The sequence below is a fragment of the Meles meles genome, chromosome 2 (genome assembly GCF_922984935.1).
Source record: "Meles meles chromosome 2, mMelMel3.1 paternal haplotype, whole genome shotgun sequence".
Lineage (NCBI taxonomy): Eukaryota > Metazoa > Chordata > Mammalia > Carnivora > Mustelidae > Meles > Meles meles.
The window spans coordinates 143704871-143726024 of NC_060067.1; the positions used below are offsets into that span (position 1 = coordinate 143704871).

The 21154-nt window shown below is 40.5% G+C and overlaps 2 protein-coding genes across 8 annotated transcripts in view; one reads left to right on the plus strand and one right to left on the minus strand.

The window, feature by feature from the left end:
* SH3D19 (SH3 domain containing 19) overlaps positions 1-21154 on the plus strand; it is a 199596-nt gene that overhangs the window by 21207 nt on the left and 157235 nt on the right. For 2 of the 7 annotated variants that reach the window (XM_045998245.1, XM_045998248.1), the window contains exon 1: positions 14619-14728. The exons of the other annotated variants lie outside the window; for them this stretch is intronic. The gene's annotated coding sequence lies outside the window, so the exon portion shown is untranslated. Of the gene's footprint in view, positions 1-14618; positions 14729-21154 lie in introns of those variants that run through there. 7 annotated transcript variants of the gene reach the window in all.
* PRSS48 (serine protease 48) lies at positions 11673-18897 on the minus strand. The gene is made up of 7 exons (XM_045998250.1): positions 18480-18897; positions 17506-17550; positions 17165-17332; positions 17055-17068; positions 15486-15720; positions 14598-14767; positions 11673-11971 (listed from the first exon to the last, which is right to left on the minus strand). The coding sequence occupies exons 1-7, from the start codon at positions 18520-18522 to the stop codon at positions 11696-11698; spliced, it is 951 nt and encodes a 316-aa protein (XP_045854206.1). The 5' UTR covers positions 18523-18897; the 3' UTR covers positions 11673-11695.

Genomic DNA, 21154 nt, shown 5'->3' on the forward strand with positions numbered 1-21154 from the left:
ATATAGCAGCAACTGATATATTTATTTACCTGTAAATATTTTCAACAGACTTCTCTAGCTAGCCACTTTTTAGCACTTGGAGAGTTCTGAGTTAAGCAAGATAAAGGCAAGTCTTTTGTGCTGGTCTTTCAAGGCACCCATTTTACAGTTGACTGTTGAACAACACAGGTGTTTTTTGATCAGTGCAGTACTATAAATGTATTTTCTCAGTAACATTTTTTAGTTTATTGTAAGAATACAGTATGTAGTACATGTAACATACAGTATATATGTTAATAGACTTATCAGTAAGGATTCAAGTCAACAGTAGGCTTTTAATAGTTAAAAGGCAGAAGTTCTATGGGATTTTTGACTGTATGGAGGGTTGGCATCCTAAACCCTCATGTTGTTCAAGGGTCCACTGCCTTACAATTTGTGAATGAGGGTCTATTCTACCCTTTTTTTTTTTTAAAACTCTGTTTGATACTGGTACCAGGAAGACAAGCTATTTTTCAAGGCTACCCATTGAGTTGGAGAATGGAGGATGGAGCCAGGGTAAGTTAAAGTGTTACAAAGCTCGTTACTTTAACCAAAGTTCGGATTGTTTTTAAGTGTTTCATTGGACTTAGGTGCAATAAGATGTTGTTGCAAGCTTTTGGTTAGTTTCCAGAGTTCCAAAAGAGTTGGTTCTGCCAGTTTCTGCCAAGTTTTTAAAATTGATTTTACAGAGGACAGACTTTTGGAGCTCCTTACTCTGCCATTTTCACTGACATTACTCAAGTATGAATTTTTTAAAAATCTCATTGTCAGTCTTTATCAGCAAGTTAGCCAAGTTTTCCCAATTAATACCAAAAGAGAAGGTGTGGACATTGTTACTCATTTTAAAGTGTTTGTGTATCATACACATTATCAAAATATTTCAGGAGTCTCACTCATTGGGTTACTGTGCTGGGGTCAAGACCCTCCATTTAAACCCTGTATAGGCAGCATGCTTTTCTCAGTTTCAAGCCATAGACAATCCTTAATTTCTCTGTTGCTTTTTAAAAAAAACAAACGAACACATGATTTCTAAGGTATATCTGGCCAGGGGAACTCCATATTCCTCCTGTTACTGAAAGAGAAAGTAGCTTTTTTTTTCTTTTTTAAGATTTTATTTATTTATTTGAGAGAGAGAAAGACAGAACATAAGCAGGGGGAGCAGCAGGCAGAGGGAGAAGCAGACTCCCCACTGAGCAAGGAGCTGGATGCGGGACTCAATCCCAAACCCAGTCCCAGGACCCTGGGATCATGCCTGAGAGCCAAAGGCAGATACTTAACTGACTGAGTCACCCAGGTGTCCCAAGAGAAAGTTTGATCGCACAGTTGGCACTGTTGGGATTGATGTAAATCAGTCATGTGTTAAAACTCTGGGGAGTGGAATTGATGGGGGGTAGAGTGTGTCATTTTATATATTTCTGTATTGTTTGAGTTTCCTCCAATGAGTATTACTTTAAGAAATAAATTTAAAATACCATGTGAAATAATTGCCTACTGGTCTAGTGTATTTGTTGCTCATATTATGCCCTTAAAAAAAAAATCCTTAAGATGAGTTGGATTGCAATGATCATAGCAAATGTCCTATTGTTAAGTGATTGATAAAGTGAGGACATTTTAATAGGAAGGAGGTATATAATTGTGTTTCCTGTGAAGATCATTTTTCAGGCATTGGCTAATTTATCATTTGTTCACCTATTCGATCTTACGATTTTCACTTGTTTATTGAAAGCCATAAGCACTTGAAAAGCAAATCCTCATTTGTAACTAAACTGTTGAAAGCTACTTAATATAATCAAAACCTACCCTTAGCATTCTCTGCCGTATACTTTCCTGTATATGTCATTTCCATCTTGTGACCCAGCAGAGCCTCTTCTAGAGGACTAGATTTAGGAGACTGCATTCTGATGCTCAAATTGCAGCTAGCCAGTTGTATGACCTTGATTTAATCTCTCTGGGTCTCAGATTCATCATTGGCAGTATGAAGGATTTAGGCCAGTGATCTGGAAACTATATTTCTGTGGGCCAAATCTGACTCAGTGTTTTTATAAATAAAGTTTTATTGTAACACAGCCATGCTCATTCATTTGCATATTGTCTTTGGCTGCTTTTGTGCTGTATCTTCAGAGCTGAGTGGTTCTGATAGTCATGTGGTCCACAAACCTAACATATTTGCTTTCTAGACCTTTATGGAAAAAGTTTGCTGTAACAGACTATCAAGTTTCCTTCCAGTTTAAAAGTTCTTTTAGTTTTGGGATACCTGGGCCAACTTTTTTTTTTTTTTTAAACTATCCGCTGATTTCTTAGCAAATCAACAGAAAAAATCAGCTGGAAGAGGGGAAATAAACAAATCTTATATTGTTACTTGTTAGACACATCTATCATATTTTGTTGTTAATGCTGTGGTTATCAACAATCTCTAAAGCTCAGTATCCTGTAACAATTATATGCTGTTGGTGAGGTATAGCTCAGCCTCATTTGTCTTCTTCATTCTGGGATCCTGGCTGAAGGAGCAGACCCTACCTGGGAAAAAGAACAATGGACAAATCATGTGCCACCTGTTTTATTCAGAAGTAGCTTATGTTACTTTTATTCACATTTCTTTGGCCAACAATGTTAGTAATACAGGGAAGTGTAATCTTTCTGCAGAAGGCTCCTGCAAGTCACCTGGCACCTTCCATGGGTGGATAATCCTTCTCCAGGGAGGGCTGTAAATCCTTGGGAACAACGTCGTTTACCACAGCCTCTTTAAAATGTTCGCTAGTGTGAGCAGACTGGAACCATGGCAAAAACTTGGGTTTTAGGATTCTTTGTGTGTTATTTTTTCATGAACTTTCTATAACTAATAAGTAACTAGAGATTGGCGCATTGAGCTTTTGGAATATATTTTGATTCTCTCAACTGGCTTATTTAATAAATGAACAATGTAAGAATATAGTGTATCTGTTTGGATTTCTTTTTTTTTTTTTAATAGAATCTTGATGTTTTTAATCTGTATTTCTTAACCCTGAAACTTAGGTAAAGTTCTTAACTTCCTCCCCCACCACGATTACTTATATTTTTAAATCATCTCTTACCAAATTCTATTGAACATACATTCCTATGTAGTCCTTGACTTGGTCCTCTTCTCTCTGTCCTCACAGCTGCCATCCCGGTCCAGGTATTTTTCACCATTCGCAACAGCCTTGTACCTAGCTTCTCTGCCTCCAAACTTGCATTTCTGTAATTCATTCTCTACACATCCGTCGAAGTGATTTTTCTAAAATGTAAATTGACCTTGTTATTCCCCAGCAGTAAAATCTTCCAATGTCTTGTACCTTGTATCCTCCCCTTAAAGCTCAGATTTCTTAATGGGGCCTTGGACCTTTTTTTCCTGGGAATTCCCGGATCTGTGCTATATGCTTAGCTTATTTTCATGACTGGAAAAACAGTGTTTGTCCAGGAAAGATTTTTCTAGAGCCTGTTTTATGAATTCACACGGTATTTGGTGGTTGTTTTCCACTTACAGAGATTCAAACACTTGATGAAAAATATTGTGCAAAGTTGACTGGGCAGGGTTTTTTTTTTTTTTTTTTTAAAGATTCGAGAGCGCCACATGAATGGGGGAGGGGCAGAGAAGAGGGGAAAGGGGACAAGCAGAGCTCCACGAGGGGCTTGATCTCACAACCCTGAGATCATGACCTGAGCCGAAAACAAGAGTCAGAAGCCTAATGGACTAAGCCACCCAGGCACCCCACTGACTGTGTACAGTTTTCAGCACAAGGATGCTCCTATTGTGATGCTCAAGGGATGGTTCTTTCTTGGAAGAGCTTGGTTAGGCCTGATGAGCTGCAAAGAAAGGTGGACTGACATTTGTTTTGTTTTGCTTTCTCTGTGACCTGCTTTCAGAAGTTTTAAAATGTATCCATTTTAGATCTAGCCATTTATTTGGCCTCTTTTAGTGAGCTAACATATTTTTCCTTATGACCAACTCAGCAGCTTCTGGACAAAAGAATGTGGGAAAAAATGCGTTTTTTAAATACTGTCTCTGCAAGAGCATGTTAGGTCTCCATTTCAGAAGTAAAAATAGCTTCATTGAACTCACAGGGGGATAGGAGATTTCTCCTGACATCCAAATACTTGCCTTTGAAGATGAACTAGTGATTTTAGTTTTTAAAGCTAAATGTTGTCATTGTTTAAAAAAATTCATTGACAGAAAATTTCTTTGATCAACTGTTATCATGTCTTTTTATCTAGCCTAATTACATGGAATTGTTAATAAAATGAATCCAATATCTCTCAACTCTGAGGCTTTGTAGGTTGTAACCACAGCTTTGTGTTATTGTAAGCTAATTTTGAAAAGCAAGCTCAATTTTTTTGTTTTGTTTTTTTAAAGATTTTATTTATTTACTTGACAGAGAGAGAGATATCACAAATAGGCAGAGAGGCAGGGAAGGCAGAGGGGGGCGGGAAGCAGGCTTCCTGCTGAGCAGAGATCCTGATGTGCGACTCAATCCCAGAACTCTGGGATCATGACCTGAGCTGAAGGCAGATGCTTAACCCACTGAGCCACCCAGGTGCCCCTCAATTTTTTTTAAAGCAAGGTTAAAAAAAAAACAACACAACTCTACATCTGAGTAAATAGTTAAAAAGAAGTCAGAGGCATCTTGACCACATCCTTAAGCATGAGGAATATAAAAGGTGGTAGTGATGAATACAGTGGTTTACAGTGATTACAATGGAGGATTTGAACTTTCTATGTTAGATATTTCTGTAACATTTCTATTACTGGGGCCTGAACTCACGACCCTGAGATAAGACCTGAGGGGAGATCAAGAGGTAGATGCTTAACCTGCTGAGCTACCCAGGTGCCTCTCTCTCTTTTTAAATAAACAGTATTGGGAAACAAATTTTTAAAGTTTTATTTTTGTTTTTTTTTTTTTTTTTTTTATTTGACAGAGAGAGAGATCACAAGTAGGCAGAGAGGCAGGCAGAGAGAAGAGGAAGCAGGCTCCCTGCGGAGCAGAGAGCCCGATGCGGGGCTCGATCCCAGGACCCTGAGATCATGACCTGAGCCGAAGGCAGCGGCTTAATCCACTGAGCCACCCAGGCGCCCCTGTTTTTGTTTTTTTTTAATGAAGAGTTATTTGTTTTCCTCCTCCTTAGGGAGGAAACAGTCTTCTTATCAGGGTTAGAATAAGCTGCCTTCTGGCTACTTAAAATATTCTACAGGTTCTATCAATAAATCTAGGAATGCCTGAACATCTTGAATTTTCTTTGGGGTGTAGGGTTAGAGGGGTGTGGATAAGAGGGTCCATATTTTAAACATTCTTGTGAGTCTCTTTCTCTAGTCTTGCCCTCTCTGAGCTCCAGACTGCCTGCTTGGCATTGTTAGTTGGGTATCTAATAGGCTTCTCAAGTCTGAGATGAATGTATTCCTTTCCTATTGCTGTAAAACTTTAGTGCCTTCAAACAACATGAATCTCTTGTCCCACAGTCTGGAGGTAACAAGTCTGAAATCAGTTTCACTGGGCTAAAATCAAGGTGTTATAAGTCTGCGTTCGGTCTTCGGGCTCTAGGGGAGAATCATGTCTTTGCCTTTTTTAACTTCTAGAGACTGACCACACTCCTTGACTTGTAGCCCCTGGCTCTGTCCTCAGTTTCAGCAGCATAGCATCTTTGCTCCTCCCTTCCGCTTCAGTCCTTATATATCTTCTGCATAGTTGAGTAAACACCTGAGACTCTGACTCTCCTGCATTTCGTTTTACAAGAAAATTGGTGATTCTGTGGGGCTCACCCAGATAATCCAGCATAATTTCTCCATCTCAAAATGTTTAACTTAATTATGTATAGAAAGTCTTTTTTTTTTTTTTTTTAACCAGATAAGGTCACATAGTCATACATTCTGGGGATTACAACATTGACATCCTTGGGGAAATTCAGCCTATCACCGGATTAGGTAGCCCCTCAAATCTGTTCCTCTTCCATCCTTCCTTATTTCATTTCATAGTATGACCATTCTGAGGCCAGTAACCCAAGAGTCATTCTTGATTTCTCTTTTCAGGTCCTTCTCTTTCCTATCTTTGTATCCCAGTTACTATTCTCATCATCCACATCCAATCCATCACATCATATATAAATCCAATCAAAGTATTACCTCATTTTTACCCAACTGCATCTAGAATCTATCCTCTTCTCCAATTTTCACTAAAATCAGAAGCTTTTAGCATTTTGGAGCCCTAGGCCCTAATCCTGTCTTGCTCTTTTCACTCCTGGGTGTTCATGGTTAATTAGGGAACAAGGTAGTGTGGGCTAGGTGTCACGTGCCACAGACCAGACCCCAGTCACTCTCTTCCAACCACATGGAGAGAGGAAGTGAACACTTACATGGTAGACGATGTGATGGAGAGAATTTGGGTCAGTCAAGGGTGATTATCCTGAATGTCAATTAGAATTTCTTATTAAAGATTTCAGTCTTTTTTATTCTTATGACAGAACGTTTTCTCTTAATGTTGAGAGTAGGGAATATAATCAGTCTAAACTCTGGTTATTTTGAGTGACTCCTTCCTCTTCCTCCCTTTCCTGAAGAAGGCATTTGTTTAATAAAATTCTCAGGTAGCTGATTTCTAGTATGTAAATAAACTATGCATAGTCAAATGTGGTGGGGAGAATAGTACAGCTTCAGAATTAAGTCAAGCATCTGAAAAGATAAAAGAGTCACTGTCGAAATAATCTCAAAGTGCAACCTCCACATTTTATTATTTTGAATTCTTTTTCCATAATGTGCCCACATTTTGAGGGTGACTTTACAGTTTAGTGAAATAAAGGAAAAATGGGTGATTACTTGAACTAGTCCATTTGTTATAATAATAGAAGATCTGGAAATAGCTATATAATTTTCCCCCCACTTTTAGGGGAAAAATTGCTGATTGGATTTTCAGCAGCCTTAGTGTACAGCTTTATTTGCTAAATGTGACCTTAAGTCCCACCTTAGTTAAATTCCTCGAGATGTGAAAGTGAAAATTGGAGCATAAATCAGATATTCCAAGGAATAAAGTATTCTACAAATTAAAATTGATTTTTAAAGCAGAAATGCTGCTGAGCCCCCCCTCTAAAATAGAGTGTAAAGATGTCCCTGTTTATTTCTTCCCCATTTGGTCACTTGTGGTGACATTGACTAAATTTGTTACCAGTAAGTACTTGACATTTCAGTTGTGTGAATACAAATGTGTATTGATTTTTTCCCCCCTCTGATAATGTATACCAGTTGCTGTTTCATACTGGGTTAAGCTTTACATTTTGTGTGTTAGCATTTGAAACAAAAAATGTATGTAGTAGTTGAACTTTTCTTAAAAAATACAGTTAAAGAATTATTTAGAAGATCCTAGAGTCCTAAATACATTACAGATGAATCATTTTTGTTTAATTTAAACAGAAGAAAAATTTCCCTGTTTTTTAAAAATAGCATTATTGAGATATATTTCACACATCATATAGTTCACCCATTTCCAGTTAATTTTTAAAATCATTTCCTAGGGTCCTTTCAGTCTGGTTTTTAGATATTTACTGCCTCTTTTTCTTAATCAGTAGACAAAAATAAGTGGGTTGAGGTTTTCAGGGCATATCAGGATAGAGGGCAGATAAAACAAGGGCTCAAGATAAAAGTGGATGAAGGGAGGAGAAGAACCATTGGTCTAGGTAAGAAGGAAAAAAGACAAATGGGAAGTTAGGTTGGTGTTTTAATGATGAATTACAAAATAGATAGTAAGAAACCTGGGCTTGTGCTTTTCTTCACGCTGGTTTGGGGCCCTATTATAAGGGTAGTGCAGATGGGGAGTAGGGTAGACAACATACAGCCTCATGGAATCCAGCCTTCTTCACTGATGCTCCAGGATGCTGTACGCAGCCCTCGTGTTTTGCTCATTAGTACATTGGTACAAGATTCTTGTTCCCTCTGCTTTTTGTCTAAATCTGCTGCCATTTGAACCCCCTCTCTGTTACCACACCCCCCCCCCCCATAGCCTCCACATACTCCCATGTGCTGCGGTATGGGATTTTCTATTCTTCTCTTCTTTCATCACTCCCCTGGTCTTAGCCCTCCAATGCCTTCTCGTTGCACTGAGAATAAAATTTAGAGTCCTTACTGGGGTCTTCCAGGCTCCATAGGACCTGCCTTTGGCACCCCCTCTGGTCTCAGTTCATCCCTTTCTCCCTCTTTGCTCACAGTGTTCCAGCATTGCACTGACTTCTCTGTTCTCACATACACACCTAGCATACTTCTAACTCAGAACCTTTTACTCTATTCGGTCTACCTGGAATGTTCTTTCTCAGGTTTGTCTGTTTGTTTGTTTCTATCCTCCTTTATGCAGGCCTCTATATAAGGTCGACTTCTCAGGGAAATTTCCCTGACCACCCTATCTAAAGTGGAATCCCCACTGTGATACTCTATCTGCTGCTTCTCTTTTATTTTTTCAGACTTTCCCATATGTGACATTATAATAAGCATTTATTTTCCATTTGATTATTGTCCCTCTCCCCCACTGGAATGTCAGCTCCTTGAAGGCAGGATTGACGTGTTGAACATACTGCATCCTCAGTGCCCAGAATGGTGCCTGGAACACCAGGGGCACTCAGTACTGTTGAGTGCATGCTGAATCCTATACGATACGTATTCACATTTCCCAGGAGAAGGGATCTGTTGGCTTGTCCAACGCTGAGTGCATCTGTCAGGTAAGGTTTTAGGCCACCTGCCCCATCACCTCTGGGCAGCTTTTAAGCAGGGGCTTGCTTATCCCTGGTACATCCAACCAGTAGTGGCCAGGACAGTGAGGTCTTGTGGTCCTCTTCTTTCATTATCTTGTTCTTTCCCCTTGAATGGTCTGATCCCTCCAGAAGTTTTAAGATTCACCTCTTGGTTCATGAGAAGAATTTTGCCAGATCCCATGCTGCAGAACAGGTCTTCTTGAGAGTCTGGAGAAATGATAGGAAGCAGTGTTTTGGCCTTCTTGACCTTCTTTATGTCCTCTTGCTGTGTTGTCCTGGCCCATACTTTTGTGTGCTTTCTCTTCCTGTTTGTTTTGATTTTAGTCTGTCCTTTCTCCTCTATTTCCTTTCTTGCCCCTTTTTTCTCTTTTGTTCTTTTTTCTCAGTTGCCATTTTGCTTAGCCCTCTGAGTCTTTCCAGCGGTTGCCTAATTTAAATTCTTGCCTACAGAAACCTTCCAGTTGGCCTGTTGTACGTGCTCTTTCCCTTGTTTGTTACGACTGGAGTGAGACGAGAAAGAGAACGAGACTGAAACGTTCTTGCCTTCTTTTATTTAACTAATATTTGAAGGTCTATTTTGTGTAAGACCTTGTGTCAGGTTCTAGGCCACCTTCGTGAACAAAATACCCATGTTCTTAGTTGGGGAAACAAAGAGGTTGAGTGATGATTATTCATCCATTCATTTGTTCAACAAGTATTTACTGCAACTAGGATACAGTGGTTCGCAAAACCAAAAAACAAACAAAAAAACAAAACCAAAAAACAAAAATTCTTACATTTTGGTAAGTTCTGCGTACTTCAACTAGACAATGACACAGACAGATAATCCATTAACAGCTGTGTTGAGTCCTACGAAGGAGGGCTCCATAATGCTATGAGGATATATACTGGGGGATTTGATCTGCTCGGGAGAGTTGGGCACAGCTTCCTTGAGGAAGTAAAGGGTGAGTTGAGATTGGAGGCACAGTAGGAATTAACTAGGCAAAGGCAGTAGGGGACTGGGAATAGCAGATGCAGAAGCCCTGCGCTGAGAGGGGATTGAAACATTTGAAGAATTGAAAACCCTGAGAGCAGGGTGCCTGGAGGCTGAAGAAGCAGGTGGGAATCAGAGCCTGCAGGGCTGTGTCAGTCCTCTTAAGGACTTTGGTCCTTACCCCCTGAGCAAAGTGTCTTTGAAGTGCCTGAAGCAGGGAAAATGGGGGGGAGAAATGTATTTAAAAATCTTTATTATTTTTTTTAATCTTTATTTTTAAAACACTCCTGAGGGGGCACCTGGGTGGCTCAGCGAGTTAAAGCCTCTGCCTTCAGCTCAGGTCATGATCCCAGGGTCCTGGGATCGAGCCCCGCATCGGGTTCTCTGCTTAGCTGGGAACATGCTTCCTCCCCTCTCTCTCTCTCTCTCTGCCTGCCGCTCTGCCTACTTGTAATCTCTATCTGTCAAATAAATAAATCTTAAAAAAAAAAACAAAAAACACTCGTCTGAATGCTGTGGAGAATAAATGGCGCTGAGCATCGGTGTGAGTGAGGGAAAGGGCGTGGGTGGCAGTGGCAGTCCAGAAGACAGATGGGGTTAATGGTTAGGGTATGTGATTTTAAGTTTCCAAACCTACCCTCATTTCCTATTAAAGGTGTTTGTTTATCCAAAAAGTTGTTTTTTCAAAGTTGACTTACTCTGAAAGACAGAGATGCAATAAAACTTACGTTCATTCGGATGAGAAATGGAGGATGATTTAAATAAAAAGGGATGTTGGGGCGCCTGGGTGGCTCAGTGGATTAAGCCGCTGCCTTCTGCTCAGGTCATGATCTCAGGGTCCTGGGATCGAGCCCCGCATCGGGCTCTCTGCTCCGCGGGGAGCCTGCTTCCTCCTCTCTCTCTCTGCCTGCTTGTGATCTCTCTCTCTGCCAAATAAATAAATAAAATCTTTAAAAAAAAATAAATAAAAAGGGATGTGAATGGAATTACACTCGATTATCTAGGATAAAGATAATGACTGAAATTGAGTATTTAACTTAGCTCTGAGCTCCTGGAAGCCTAGGTAAAGTAGGAAACAGTAGGTCATGGGATGGATTAACAAAAAGAAGAATGGTAGTTAGGCAAGGGATGTTATCCTGTCCTTATTAAACATTTAAAGTATTTTATTATTGGAGTAACATTAAACAACCTGGGCAGGACCAGATTATTGAAACCTGAGACCTCAGTTCTTGAGATCATGGCATTAATCCATTTCTTGGTAGTAGGTCACATTGGTATTTCAAGAAGTTAAAATTTCAGAAAAATGCAGAGCTGATTTATACATACACATTTTTTATTTGATCCCTTGCAGAGGCAAAGTGTAGGATAGTAGAGGAAGTGAGGAATATAGACAAGGTAAGAAGCCGATAATGAAAACCATGGACCTAAAGTAAACTCTTTTTTTTCTCTCTTTTTGAGAGAGAGAGAGAGAGAGCGAGCGAGAGAGCAAGCACACAAGCATGGGGGTAGCGGCAAGGAGAGGGAAAGGCAGAAGCAGACTCCCCTCTGAGCAGGGAGCCCAATGCGGGACTGAATCCCAGGTGCCCCCCGAGTCAGCTCTTAATATAGTTTCTTGAGGACTAACCCCTTTTGCCTTCGCAGATACTTCCTTTCTTGCTTGCTTCTCCAGTAGCCATTTTATCTGTGTCCATAATTACTTATTCATAGAAGGCACCTTTCTTGCCTTGTAAGATTCATGGTCAGGGACAGAGAATGCCATGCACGAAACCGGCAGTCTCATTTCTCAGCTATTCACATTCCAACCACTAAAACATACTTTCAGAATAAAGAACCTTGAAACAAAAGTAATTTCTAATTCTTTTAATGAAGTGATCCAGGGTTCCCAGTGACTCTCCTGTGAGTTCACGCTTAATCTCTATGTGTTCCAACCCCGACCCTGTACTTGGCCAGTGGCTTTAGCTATACTGTCTACTCTCCTGGTAAAATGTTAGGCCCAGAGGCACAGAAGGGTCCCAGGAGAGCCAGAGAGAGTAGTACAGTAAGGTACCGGAAGTCAGAGAAGTCCAAAATATTGGCATCTAAGACGTCTGCTCTTGAGATAGTGGTCTCGATCCATTTTTGATAGTAGATCATACTGGCGTAGACTCCAGGGAGAGATTTAGCACAGCCTAATCCCCAGCTTACCAGTCCTATCTGGGTCCATACACCGTTAATATGACATGACAGAGGTCCTCCAGAATCACCCTGAGGAAAGATAAGGGTCATGAGGGTAGTGAGAAGGGACCTTGGAGAGGAAAGTGGCCACAAGAGGTGGAGAGTTCCTTAAATGGGGCAATGGAACCCATGGTGCAGGAGAACCCTAGAGGGAGCTAGGCTTCTTACTGCATTAGGGGAAGATCATGGGAATTCTAGAATCATAGAATTTGACATTGGCAGAGACCTTAGCTAAATATATCAGTAGTTTCAAAATACTCATCTGTGATAAAGAAGAGAAGTTAATGTGATGAATTTTTTCCCTAAAGGTAAATTTATTTCAGTTTAATGAACAGTCCTTATTTTTCTACTCTTAGGTTCTTATTGCCTTTTTTTTTAATGTTAAAATAATCCTTTCTTATATAAAATAATAGTGATAGTAGTCAATGGTTTATCTCTCAATCTTGCTCTTTTCCTAATACCTTATTGAGATATAATTCATATACTATACAATTCACCCATTTCTTTTTTTTTTTCTTTTTCCCCTTTTTATTTATTTTTTCAGCGTAACAGTATTCATTCTTTTTGCACAACACCCAGTGCTCCATGCAAAACGTGCCCTCCCCATCACCCACCACCTGTTCCCCCAACCTCCCACCCCATAATTCACCCATTTCTTAAAGTGTACAGTTCAGTGGTATTTAGTATATTCACAGTGTTGTTCAACCATCACATTTCCATCACCCTTACGAGAAACCCCATACCCATTAATAGTCGCCCTCCTGGGACTCCTGGGTGGCTCAGTTGGTTAAGCAGCTGCTTTTGGCTCAGGTCATGATCCCAGCATCCTGGGATCGAGTCCCACATTGGGCTCCTTGCTCCGCGGGGAGCCTGCTTCTCCCTCTGCCACTCTGTCTGCCTGTGCTCGCGCTCTCTCTCTCTCTCTCTCTCTGACAAATAAATAAATAACATCTTAAAAAAAAAAATAGTCGCCCTCCTTTCCTCTCAGCCCTAGACCAGCTGATAATCTGCTTTCCACCTCTATGGATTTGCATATTCTGGACATATGAACCATAGGATATGTGATCTTTTGTGTTTAACTTATTTCACTTAGAATACTTTTTTCAAGGTTCATCCTTGTAGCATCTATCAGTGCTCCATTCCTTTTTATGGCTGAATACTATTCCATTATTTGGATAGACCATATTTTGTTTTTCTAGTTATCAGTTGATGGGCATTTGGATTATTTTCACTTTTTGACTATTATGAATAATGCTGCTATGACTATTCATGTATAATTTTTTTTCCTGTGGACATGTTTTTATTTCTCTTGGGTGTATACCTAAAGTGGAATTCCTTGGTAATATGGTAACTCTGTATATAACCTTTTGAAGAATAGTAATTCCAAAGCAGCTGTACCATTTTACATTCCCAGGAGTATGGAGTTTCCAATTTATCCACATCCTTATCAACTCTTGTTATTGTCTGCTTTGATAACAGCCATCTTAGTGGGTATGAAACTGTGTTCCATTGTTGTTTTATTGCAAATAATGAATATACAGATAGGACATCTTGGCAGAGTATGTGTGTGCGTGTGTGTGTGAGAGAGAGAGAAGAAGAAGAAGAAGAGAGGGAGAGGGAGGAAAGAGGAGAGAGAGAGAGGGAGGGAGGAAAAGGAAATAAAACCCAAGTGGTCATTCTAGGACTAAAAAATAAAATACGTGAAAATATGTGAAGAAAACTTGCACTAGATGACCCTAACACTAACACATAGATGACAGGAGAGAGGCATTGATCTTGAATATAGATTAATTTATAAGTATCCAATTTGAAGAGCAGAGAAAGGTAAAACAAAACAATATCAGACAGTGTGAAAATATCAAAAGATGTAACCTACATTTTCTGTTTCAACTAGATGAAGAGAGAGAAATGAGACAGAATATTTGAAGAAGTCATGAATGAAAAATTCTTAAGTTTTGGTAAAAGATAAAAGAACAGATTAAAAAACCAAAAACAATGAATCTTAAATAGGATAGATACAAAGAAAATCACTCCTAGCACATCATATTCAAACTTCTTTTTTTTTGTTTTTAAAGATTTATTTATTTTAGAGAGAGAGAGAGAGCATGCACATGTGCAAGGGAGGGGCAGAAGGAGAGAAAGAGAGAGAGAGAATCCCAAGCTGACTTCCCCTGACCTGAGCTGAAACCAAGAGTTGGATGCTTAACTTAACTGAGCCACCCAGGTGCCCTATCACATTCAAACTTCTGACAATCAAATGTGAAGATAATTATATTGAAAACAATCAGAGCAAAACAACACATCACACTCAGTGGAGGAAGACAATTCTTCATTGGACAGTTATGATCAGGAGACAGTGGAATGACATCTTTTGAGTGTAGAGTGCAACGTTCTTACTTAAAAATAAAGTTGGCAGTTCTATGTCAACTTCTTAATATATTTGTAAAAATATACAAGCCTGTGAAACCCCCAGTAACCAGTGGTTAGCATTTCTCTAGATCAAAAGAATTAAATTCATCGGTAATTCAGCATAACACAAGAATTATTGTCTGAACCTTTGTCTCCTGATTCCCAATCTACTGTTGTTTACATACAGGAAAAGCCAGATCAAAATTAAAGTCTCATATTAAAAAAAAATTCAAGAGCAAACCCTAACCTTGCAACTGTCCTTCATTTTAGCTGTATCACCAGCACATATCTCATCGTCTTGGATGACTGGCATTGATTCTGGCAGCATGGAACCGATTGGGTTGTAGAGTTGTTCACAGGCCTTGCGGTCAAAGACAGGTACTTCTGCTTCCTGGAGGATGGAGGGAGAATCACGATCTGTAAAGACAGACAGGAATGAAAGGAAAAGCAGTCTGGAAAGTTGGAAGGGCAACATTCAGTCATGATTTGCAGAAATCTCTGTGGGAATCCAAAAGCAGAATATAGTCACTTTGCAATCATATTTGCTAATGCAAGAATATTTTTGGTAAATTTAATCTTAACACAGTGGGTAGTTCAAAATTATTTCAGTTTGTCCTAAGGTTTTTCTGATGTGCCAATGTGGGGTATTCCTCGTGTTCTAAATAAAGAGAAATTGGGATACAGTTTGATTCAGTAAAGATAATGAGTATTTGAAGTACTCCAAAATGTCTTCCTTTCCTGTTTTTCTGCTCCCAGATCATTTCTTGTCTTGTGTTCACGCCTCCTGGGAAAGAGTTGACCCAACACTTTAAAAACAGATTTTCAAAACCACTAGACTCTTCCAGGCTTTAGATCAGGTTTGTTAATCTTTGTTTCAAAGAAGTAATTATGTGTTCAGATTGTTAGTGTCTGCTCTTGCAGCTGTAGCTAGACTCTAGGCAGGATCTAAAAGTAAATAAAATAAACATAGTAAATGTGAAAAAAAGATATTTTATTTGAAGACTTAGAGATACTATCAATGTTTGGGGTTTATTTAAAAATATTTGCCATAGTGGTGGTATGCGTAGAAAGCAAATGTTCTGGAGCGGGTACAAAAAGAGGAGGATGGATAAAACAACCCCTAACCCATTCTCACCTTCATCATCCTTAACATTTCCCCATCCAGTCACCCAGCAAGAGGCTGGAATTGTCAACTGCTTTGTGATCCGGGGCAAGCAGATGGGCAGGATGGAAGAAGTAAAGGTGACTCTAGAGACCAGTTTCAACAAGGCGATGTCTGCAGTTGTATGTTGAGTTTGGGGATGGGTGATAATTTTGAACACACGATGGTTCACACTTTGACTTGTCTGGTCTAGCTGAATGAATCCCAACTTAAAGCAAAGGAATCCAGAGCCTAAGGGGAATAGAAAAGGGAGAATAGAAGTGGAGCATCCCAGGTGCTACAGCTGGGTGAGAACAAGCTGCCTATGTGTAGCACTGAGTCTCTAGGAAGAAAGGGTGGTAATAGATACAGAATGAACCAGGCTACTTTCAACTTGGACTAGGGTTGATTCGTTGCTGTGTCTCCTTTCCTCTCTTCCTAATCACTCTTTCTTTTGTTGTCTCCTGTCTCCATGGTCTCAGACCTCTTACATGCTTATGCCCAGAGTTTTGTCCAGTATTCTCTTCATTTTCTTGGGGATTCTCTTCTGTGTTGTGTCCCCTTTTTTCCCTTGATTCCATGTTTTCTTGTTTTTCTCTCCTTGATTTTAGTGAAGCACATTCTCCCAAGGCTTCCTGAGAAAATGTGCATGAGAGGTAATATTTTTGCTGCTTTGTATATTTGAAAATGTCTTGTTTCTATCCCACACTTGATCAATGATTTGTGTATGAGTAGAATTCTGGGTTGGAAGTAATTTTCTCCCAGCATTTTGGAGTTCTTGCTCTATTTTCTTTGAGCTTTAGGTATTGTTCTTGAAAAGTCCTGCTGTTTTGGTTTCTACATATATTACTTATCTGTTGTTGCATAACAAGATACCACAAATTAGAGGCTTAAAAAACATTTATCTCACAGTTTCTGTGGGTCAAGAATCAGGTGTGACTTAGGTGGGTGCCTCCCACTCCTCTCTCATGAGGCTACAGTTGAACTGGGTTGCATTCATCTCAAGGCTTGACTCTGGGAGGATCTGTATCCAAACGCCATTATGGTGGCAGGCCTCAAGTCTTCACTAGCTGTTGGCTGGAGACATCAGTTTCACATGAGCCGCTCCCTAGAACGACTCTCCACATGGCACCTTTCTTCTCTTACGGCAGTAGCTCTGAGAAAGAGAGCTCAGATGGTGTTTGTGATCCAGAAAAGCTTAAGACAGTTCCCTGGCTAATGTTTAAGAAATAATTTGGCACAAAGTAAGAAAAGTTTCTAATATAGTGCCTATCTCTGTCATTTCTTTTTCTACCTCTATGTCCTGTCCCTAGTCCCAGGTGATGTAGGGTTTCCTTCTACCTCCTTCTCACTTTCTTTGTTTTGTCTTTGTTGTTGTTGTTGTTTTTAAGATTTTATTTATTTATTTGAGAGAGAGATTGCAAGCAGGGGGAGGAACAGAGAGAAAGAGAGAGAAAATCTCAAGCAGACAGAACGCTGAGCACAGAGCCCAACTTGGGCCTCAGTCTCACAATCATGACCTGAGCCTAAATCAAGAGTCAGACGCTTAACGGACTGAGCCACCCAGGTGCCCCAACCTGTCTTACCACTTTCATTTGTCTGTTGGTTCATTCATGAAGTCATTCAAGTATTTACTGAGAACCTGTCTGCATGCTAGTCACCAGGACTAGGACTCAACGTTTTTAAGCAGTGTGCTGCTGTCAGTATCCACCTGTCACTGACGAGAGACCCTCCACAGACGTGGTTCTCGCCCAAGTGTACGCTGACTTGCCAAGGCCAGTGCCCTGCAACAGCATCCTGGCCACCCACAATACGGCCTGAGTATACAGGTCGTCCACACACTAGAGAAAGAAGAGAGACAGACATGTAGAACCTTGGTGTCCTGCTCCTCTGGTCCTCATCATCTTATCATTTTCAAACTCCCCATCTGTTCCTAGGACCTGAGTCCTCTCTTGCCTCCAGCCTCCATCCTATCCCAGTTCCAAACCCAGCAGTCCAGGTTGAGACCACTCACCTGATTGCAGATCTTTCTTTTGGGGGGAAGAGCTTGGGCAAGACCCTAAGACAGACACCACATCGTTAATACACAATAATGCATTTTATATCTAGATTCACTGAATGATGAGGCTTTCCACACATTTTAATTTCTCAGATTTATGTTAAAGGCCAGATTTTTATAAATGTCTACCCGTTAGTGGGAATCTTGAAAATCACATACTTAACCTGCCTTCTTTAGCAGCATACACAGAACGTAATTTAACTTTTACTGGAAGATTCCGGATTGTCATCAGGAATATCAAGTATATTAGGTTGTAAACACAATGATGCCTTAAGGTGCTTTTGAAGTTAATGAGCTGTTTTCTTTATTTGAATTGGCATTTTACAGTATTTGTGTATCTTTTCTGTTACCTGTTACCTTTCTCCTGCTCTCAGCCTACCCTGCTTTTAAATAATCGTGGGCCAAAAAAATAAAAAATAAATAATAATAAAATAAAATAAATCATTGTGGGCCAGAAAAATAAGTGAACAAGCTTATGCCTGAAATCGCTCAAGAGTATTGATACTTCCAGTTCCCTCTGCTTAAAATACTCTTTTCCTAGATGCTCCTAGCTAAGTCATTCAGCTCCTTCAGGACTTTGCTTGAATGATTCCATAGTGAAACTTCCTTGACTACTCTATTTGAAATTACATCACACCTCCTGCCCTGCACCCCTGCTGCCTCTTTCCTTTCATAACATTTAGGATTTTATAATCTGCTTTAAAATTTATGTATTTAATAAACGCCGTAATTACAAGCCCCACGAGGGCAGGGGTCTTTGTTTACTGCTTAGCGTATAATATCTCGTCAGGACTTCCCCAGGACACACTTTCATAAGTAATGCCCCATGGTGAAGTGTCCTATTACTCTATATAACTTTTTCAGCCGAGAACTTCTGCTTCCAACCCCCCACCTCCCGCCTGTGCTCCCTCTACGCCTCAGAGGCTCACCCAGTAGTAGGGACAGTAGGAAGGTGCCGGCAGCAGGGCCCATGTCTTGGTCCTCAGAATCAGCACTTTTTGTTTCCAAGGAGAGGCCAGCTGGGGGGCAGCCAGAGAAGGGGGACGGGACCAGCTTCTGCTCTTGGATGTATTTCCCTGGTTCACCCTCTGCTCTCCTTTGGTTTTCACCGCAGAGCCAGGCAGTGAAGGGGTCAGACTTCAGAAATGCAGTGGCAGGACCCGGGGGAGGAGCTGGGGCCTGAGGCGCCCCCTGCTGTCCAGGGAGAGGAGGCTGTCTGGGGTTCCTGCTTGTGGATTGGAGGATGCGGAAGCTGTCTGCACAGGGCAAGTCAGAGGGGATCAAAAGGAACGGGACCCTTTCTCTAGCAAGAAAGTGCAAGAAGACAGGATTCTTCAAAAGCAAGAAATGGAAATGAGGAAATTACCTAGTACCTGGCTAATTTTTCCTAATTTTTGTTTGTTTTCTTCTTTGTCATCAGTTCTCGGCCTTTAGGCTAAGATTAAGGGTAGCATCTTTGTCACAGTGTTAGCCATAGACTATAGGGCAAGTTAGATTTTCTGGGAAGTAGATTAAGATATTTGTGTGCAGAAGTTTATTGGGGAGTAGTCTAAGGATCAACACCTTGAGGGGTGGGTGGAGACAGAAGCAGGATGGAAGCAGGATTGAGCGGAGGGAGAGCTGAACTGTAATTCACTTGCATAGGAACCACAGCCAATCCCACAGGTTGCTCTGGAGCTGGGGTAGCTCTTCAGAGATGTGCTGAGTGGAGACAAGAAGGCCGGGCCTTTGGACTTCAGTATGATTGGATGTAGGCTGCCGGAAAGGAACGGACATTACCTTGGGTGAAGTGACTCTGTTGACAATTCTTGGGATAGGACTTAGCCTGAACTAAGAGCAGCCAACATTCCTGGTTGCTAAGAGAATGAATACTTTAGTCCTGAAAGGGGATCTTGGGTGCCACCGCACAGCATCTTCTACAGAATTCTCTGTGCTCTTTATGTTTCTGGTGCCAACTGTTTGTAGGGTACTAGGTCTGCGGAGATAGAATTCACTGAACTTTTAAAGCATGTTATTACTCTCTCGTAGCTCAAACTCTTGGGAGGTTTGAAAGAAACACATGAGTAATTAAATAATAGAAGACCAGAAAATGTAGCGATTTTGGTAAGGTTTATTCAGTTGGAACCAACAAGACTCAGACTAGCTTAAGTAAAGAGGGGATCACTTTAAAGATATTATGGGCTGAAATATGCATCCCCCAGAATTCATGCATAGAAGTCCTAACCGCAGAATGTGGGGTACCTAGAATGTGACCATTGAAGATAGTGTCTTTAATTAATTAATTGTAATTAGGGTAAAATGAGGTCATTAGGTATAGGCCTTAACCCAGTATAACTGGCGTCCTTATACAAAGAGGAAATTTGGACACAGACATGTACGAAGGGGAAATGTGGCTATGTGCAAGCCAAGGAATGTCTTTTAGGGGGATCCAGCCCTGCTGACACCTTGATCTCAGACTTCTCACCTTTAGAACCGTGAGAAAAGAAATTTGTTTTTTAAGCAACCCAGTTTGTGGTACTTTGTTAAGGCAGCTCTAGCAAACCAGTACAGCTATCTGTGGAACAATAAGGAGATTAGAGTAACAAAGACATCTGGAGCTATCATAGGACAGACCTGGATGGAGACCAGAGTAGGAAGGTAGCTCAAGATTCAAGATAACTCAGAAGCTCATCACGAGAGTTCAGGATCTTCATTTGGGTCCTCTGCCAGTTGTATGGCTCAACCATAGTCCATGCCTTTTCTTTCTATCCACTATACCCTGCCCAAGTTTTTCCTTATTTTCATTTCAAATTCCCAAGAATTTGAACAGATGCTCTTGTCTTATCAGGGCATAGTTCCTTGGCTATGAACTTCTTGTGTTTGGTGTGAGTGCCCTTTTTCATTTAGTGGGGAAGATGAGGATGCAGAAATGTGGCCAGCTAAGCAGAAGGGACTATTGTAGTGGGACAAAAGCCAGGTTCACTATATCTCAGGGTATTCCAATTTATGTATGGTATCCACAGGAAATGGTACCCTTTAGTCAACTCATGTGAGTGTAGCTTTTTAAGAAGATCTCGGCATGAGATTTGCCTTCAAGTCATGTTTGGAATAAAGGTAGTCATTTCGCAAAGACACCAAAGCTCTGGACAGGTCTTTCTGTTGATTTATCAAAGGAACAAGAATTCGACCAGATCCTTTTTTCCTCTGGGAGTCTTAGATCTAGTTGTCCTAAATCTTTGGACTTTTATATCCCTGGATAAATCTGAAGTTGCTGGTTAACTCTTTAAAATTAGTCGGATTGCTTACAGATCTCTTCTTTTCCCTTTTGTTTAAATGTCTTACAAAAAACACATTTATTTTGGTTACAGTTTAGTTAGAAGTAGGCTTTATTGGAAGTAGCTAAGACACCAGCTCCTTCCTCTGAAAATTGGAAGTCAAAGGAAAGTATTAAATAGTTATCTTGCTTTTCCTGTCCAAATGGTGGTTCAGAGTTTAAAAAAAAAAACACACAAAAAACGGGGGGCTTAGTTGATGAGAGGGAAGAATTTCAGTTAATAAATGTGCTTGGACTGATGGAATTTGAAAATCACTGCTTGCAGCCCCTCATAATATCATTTTCGGGGGA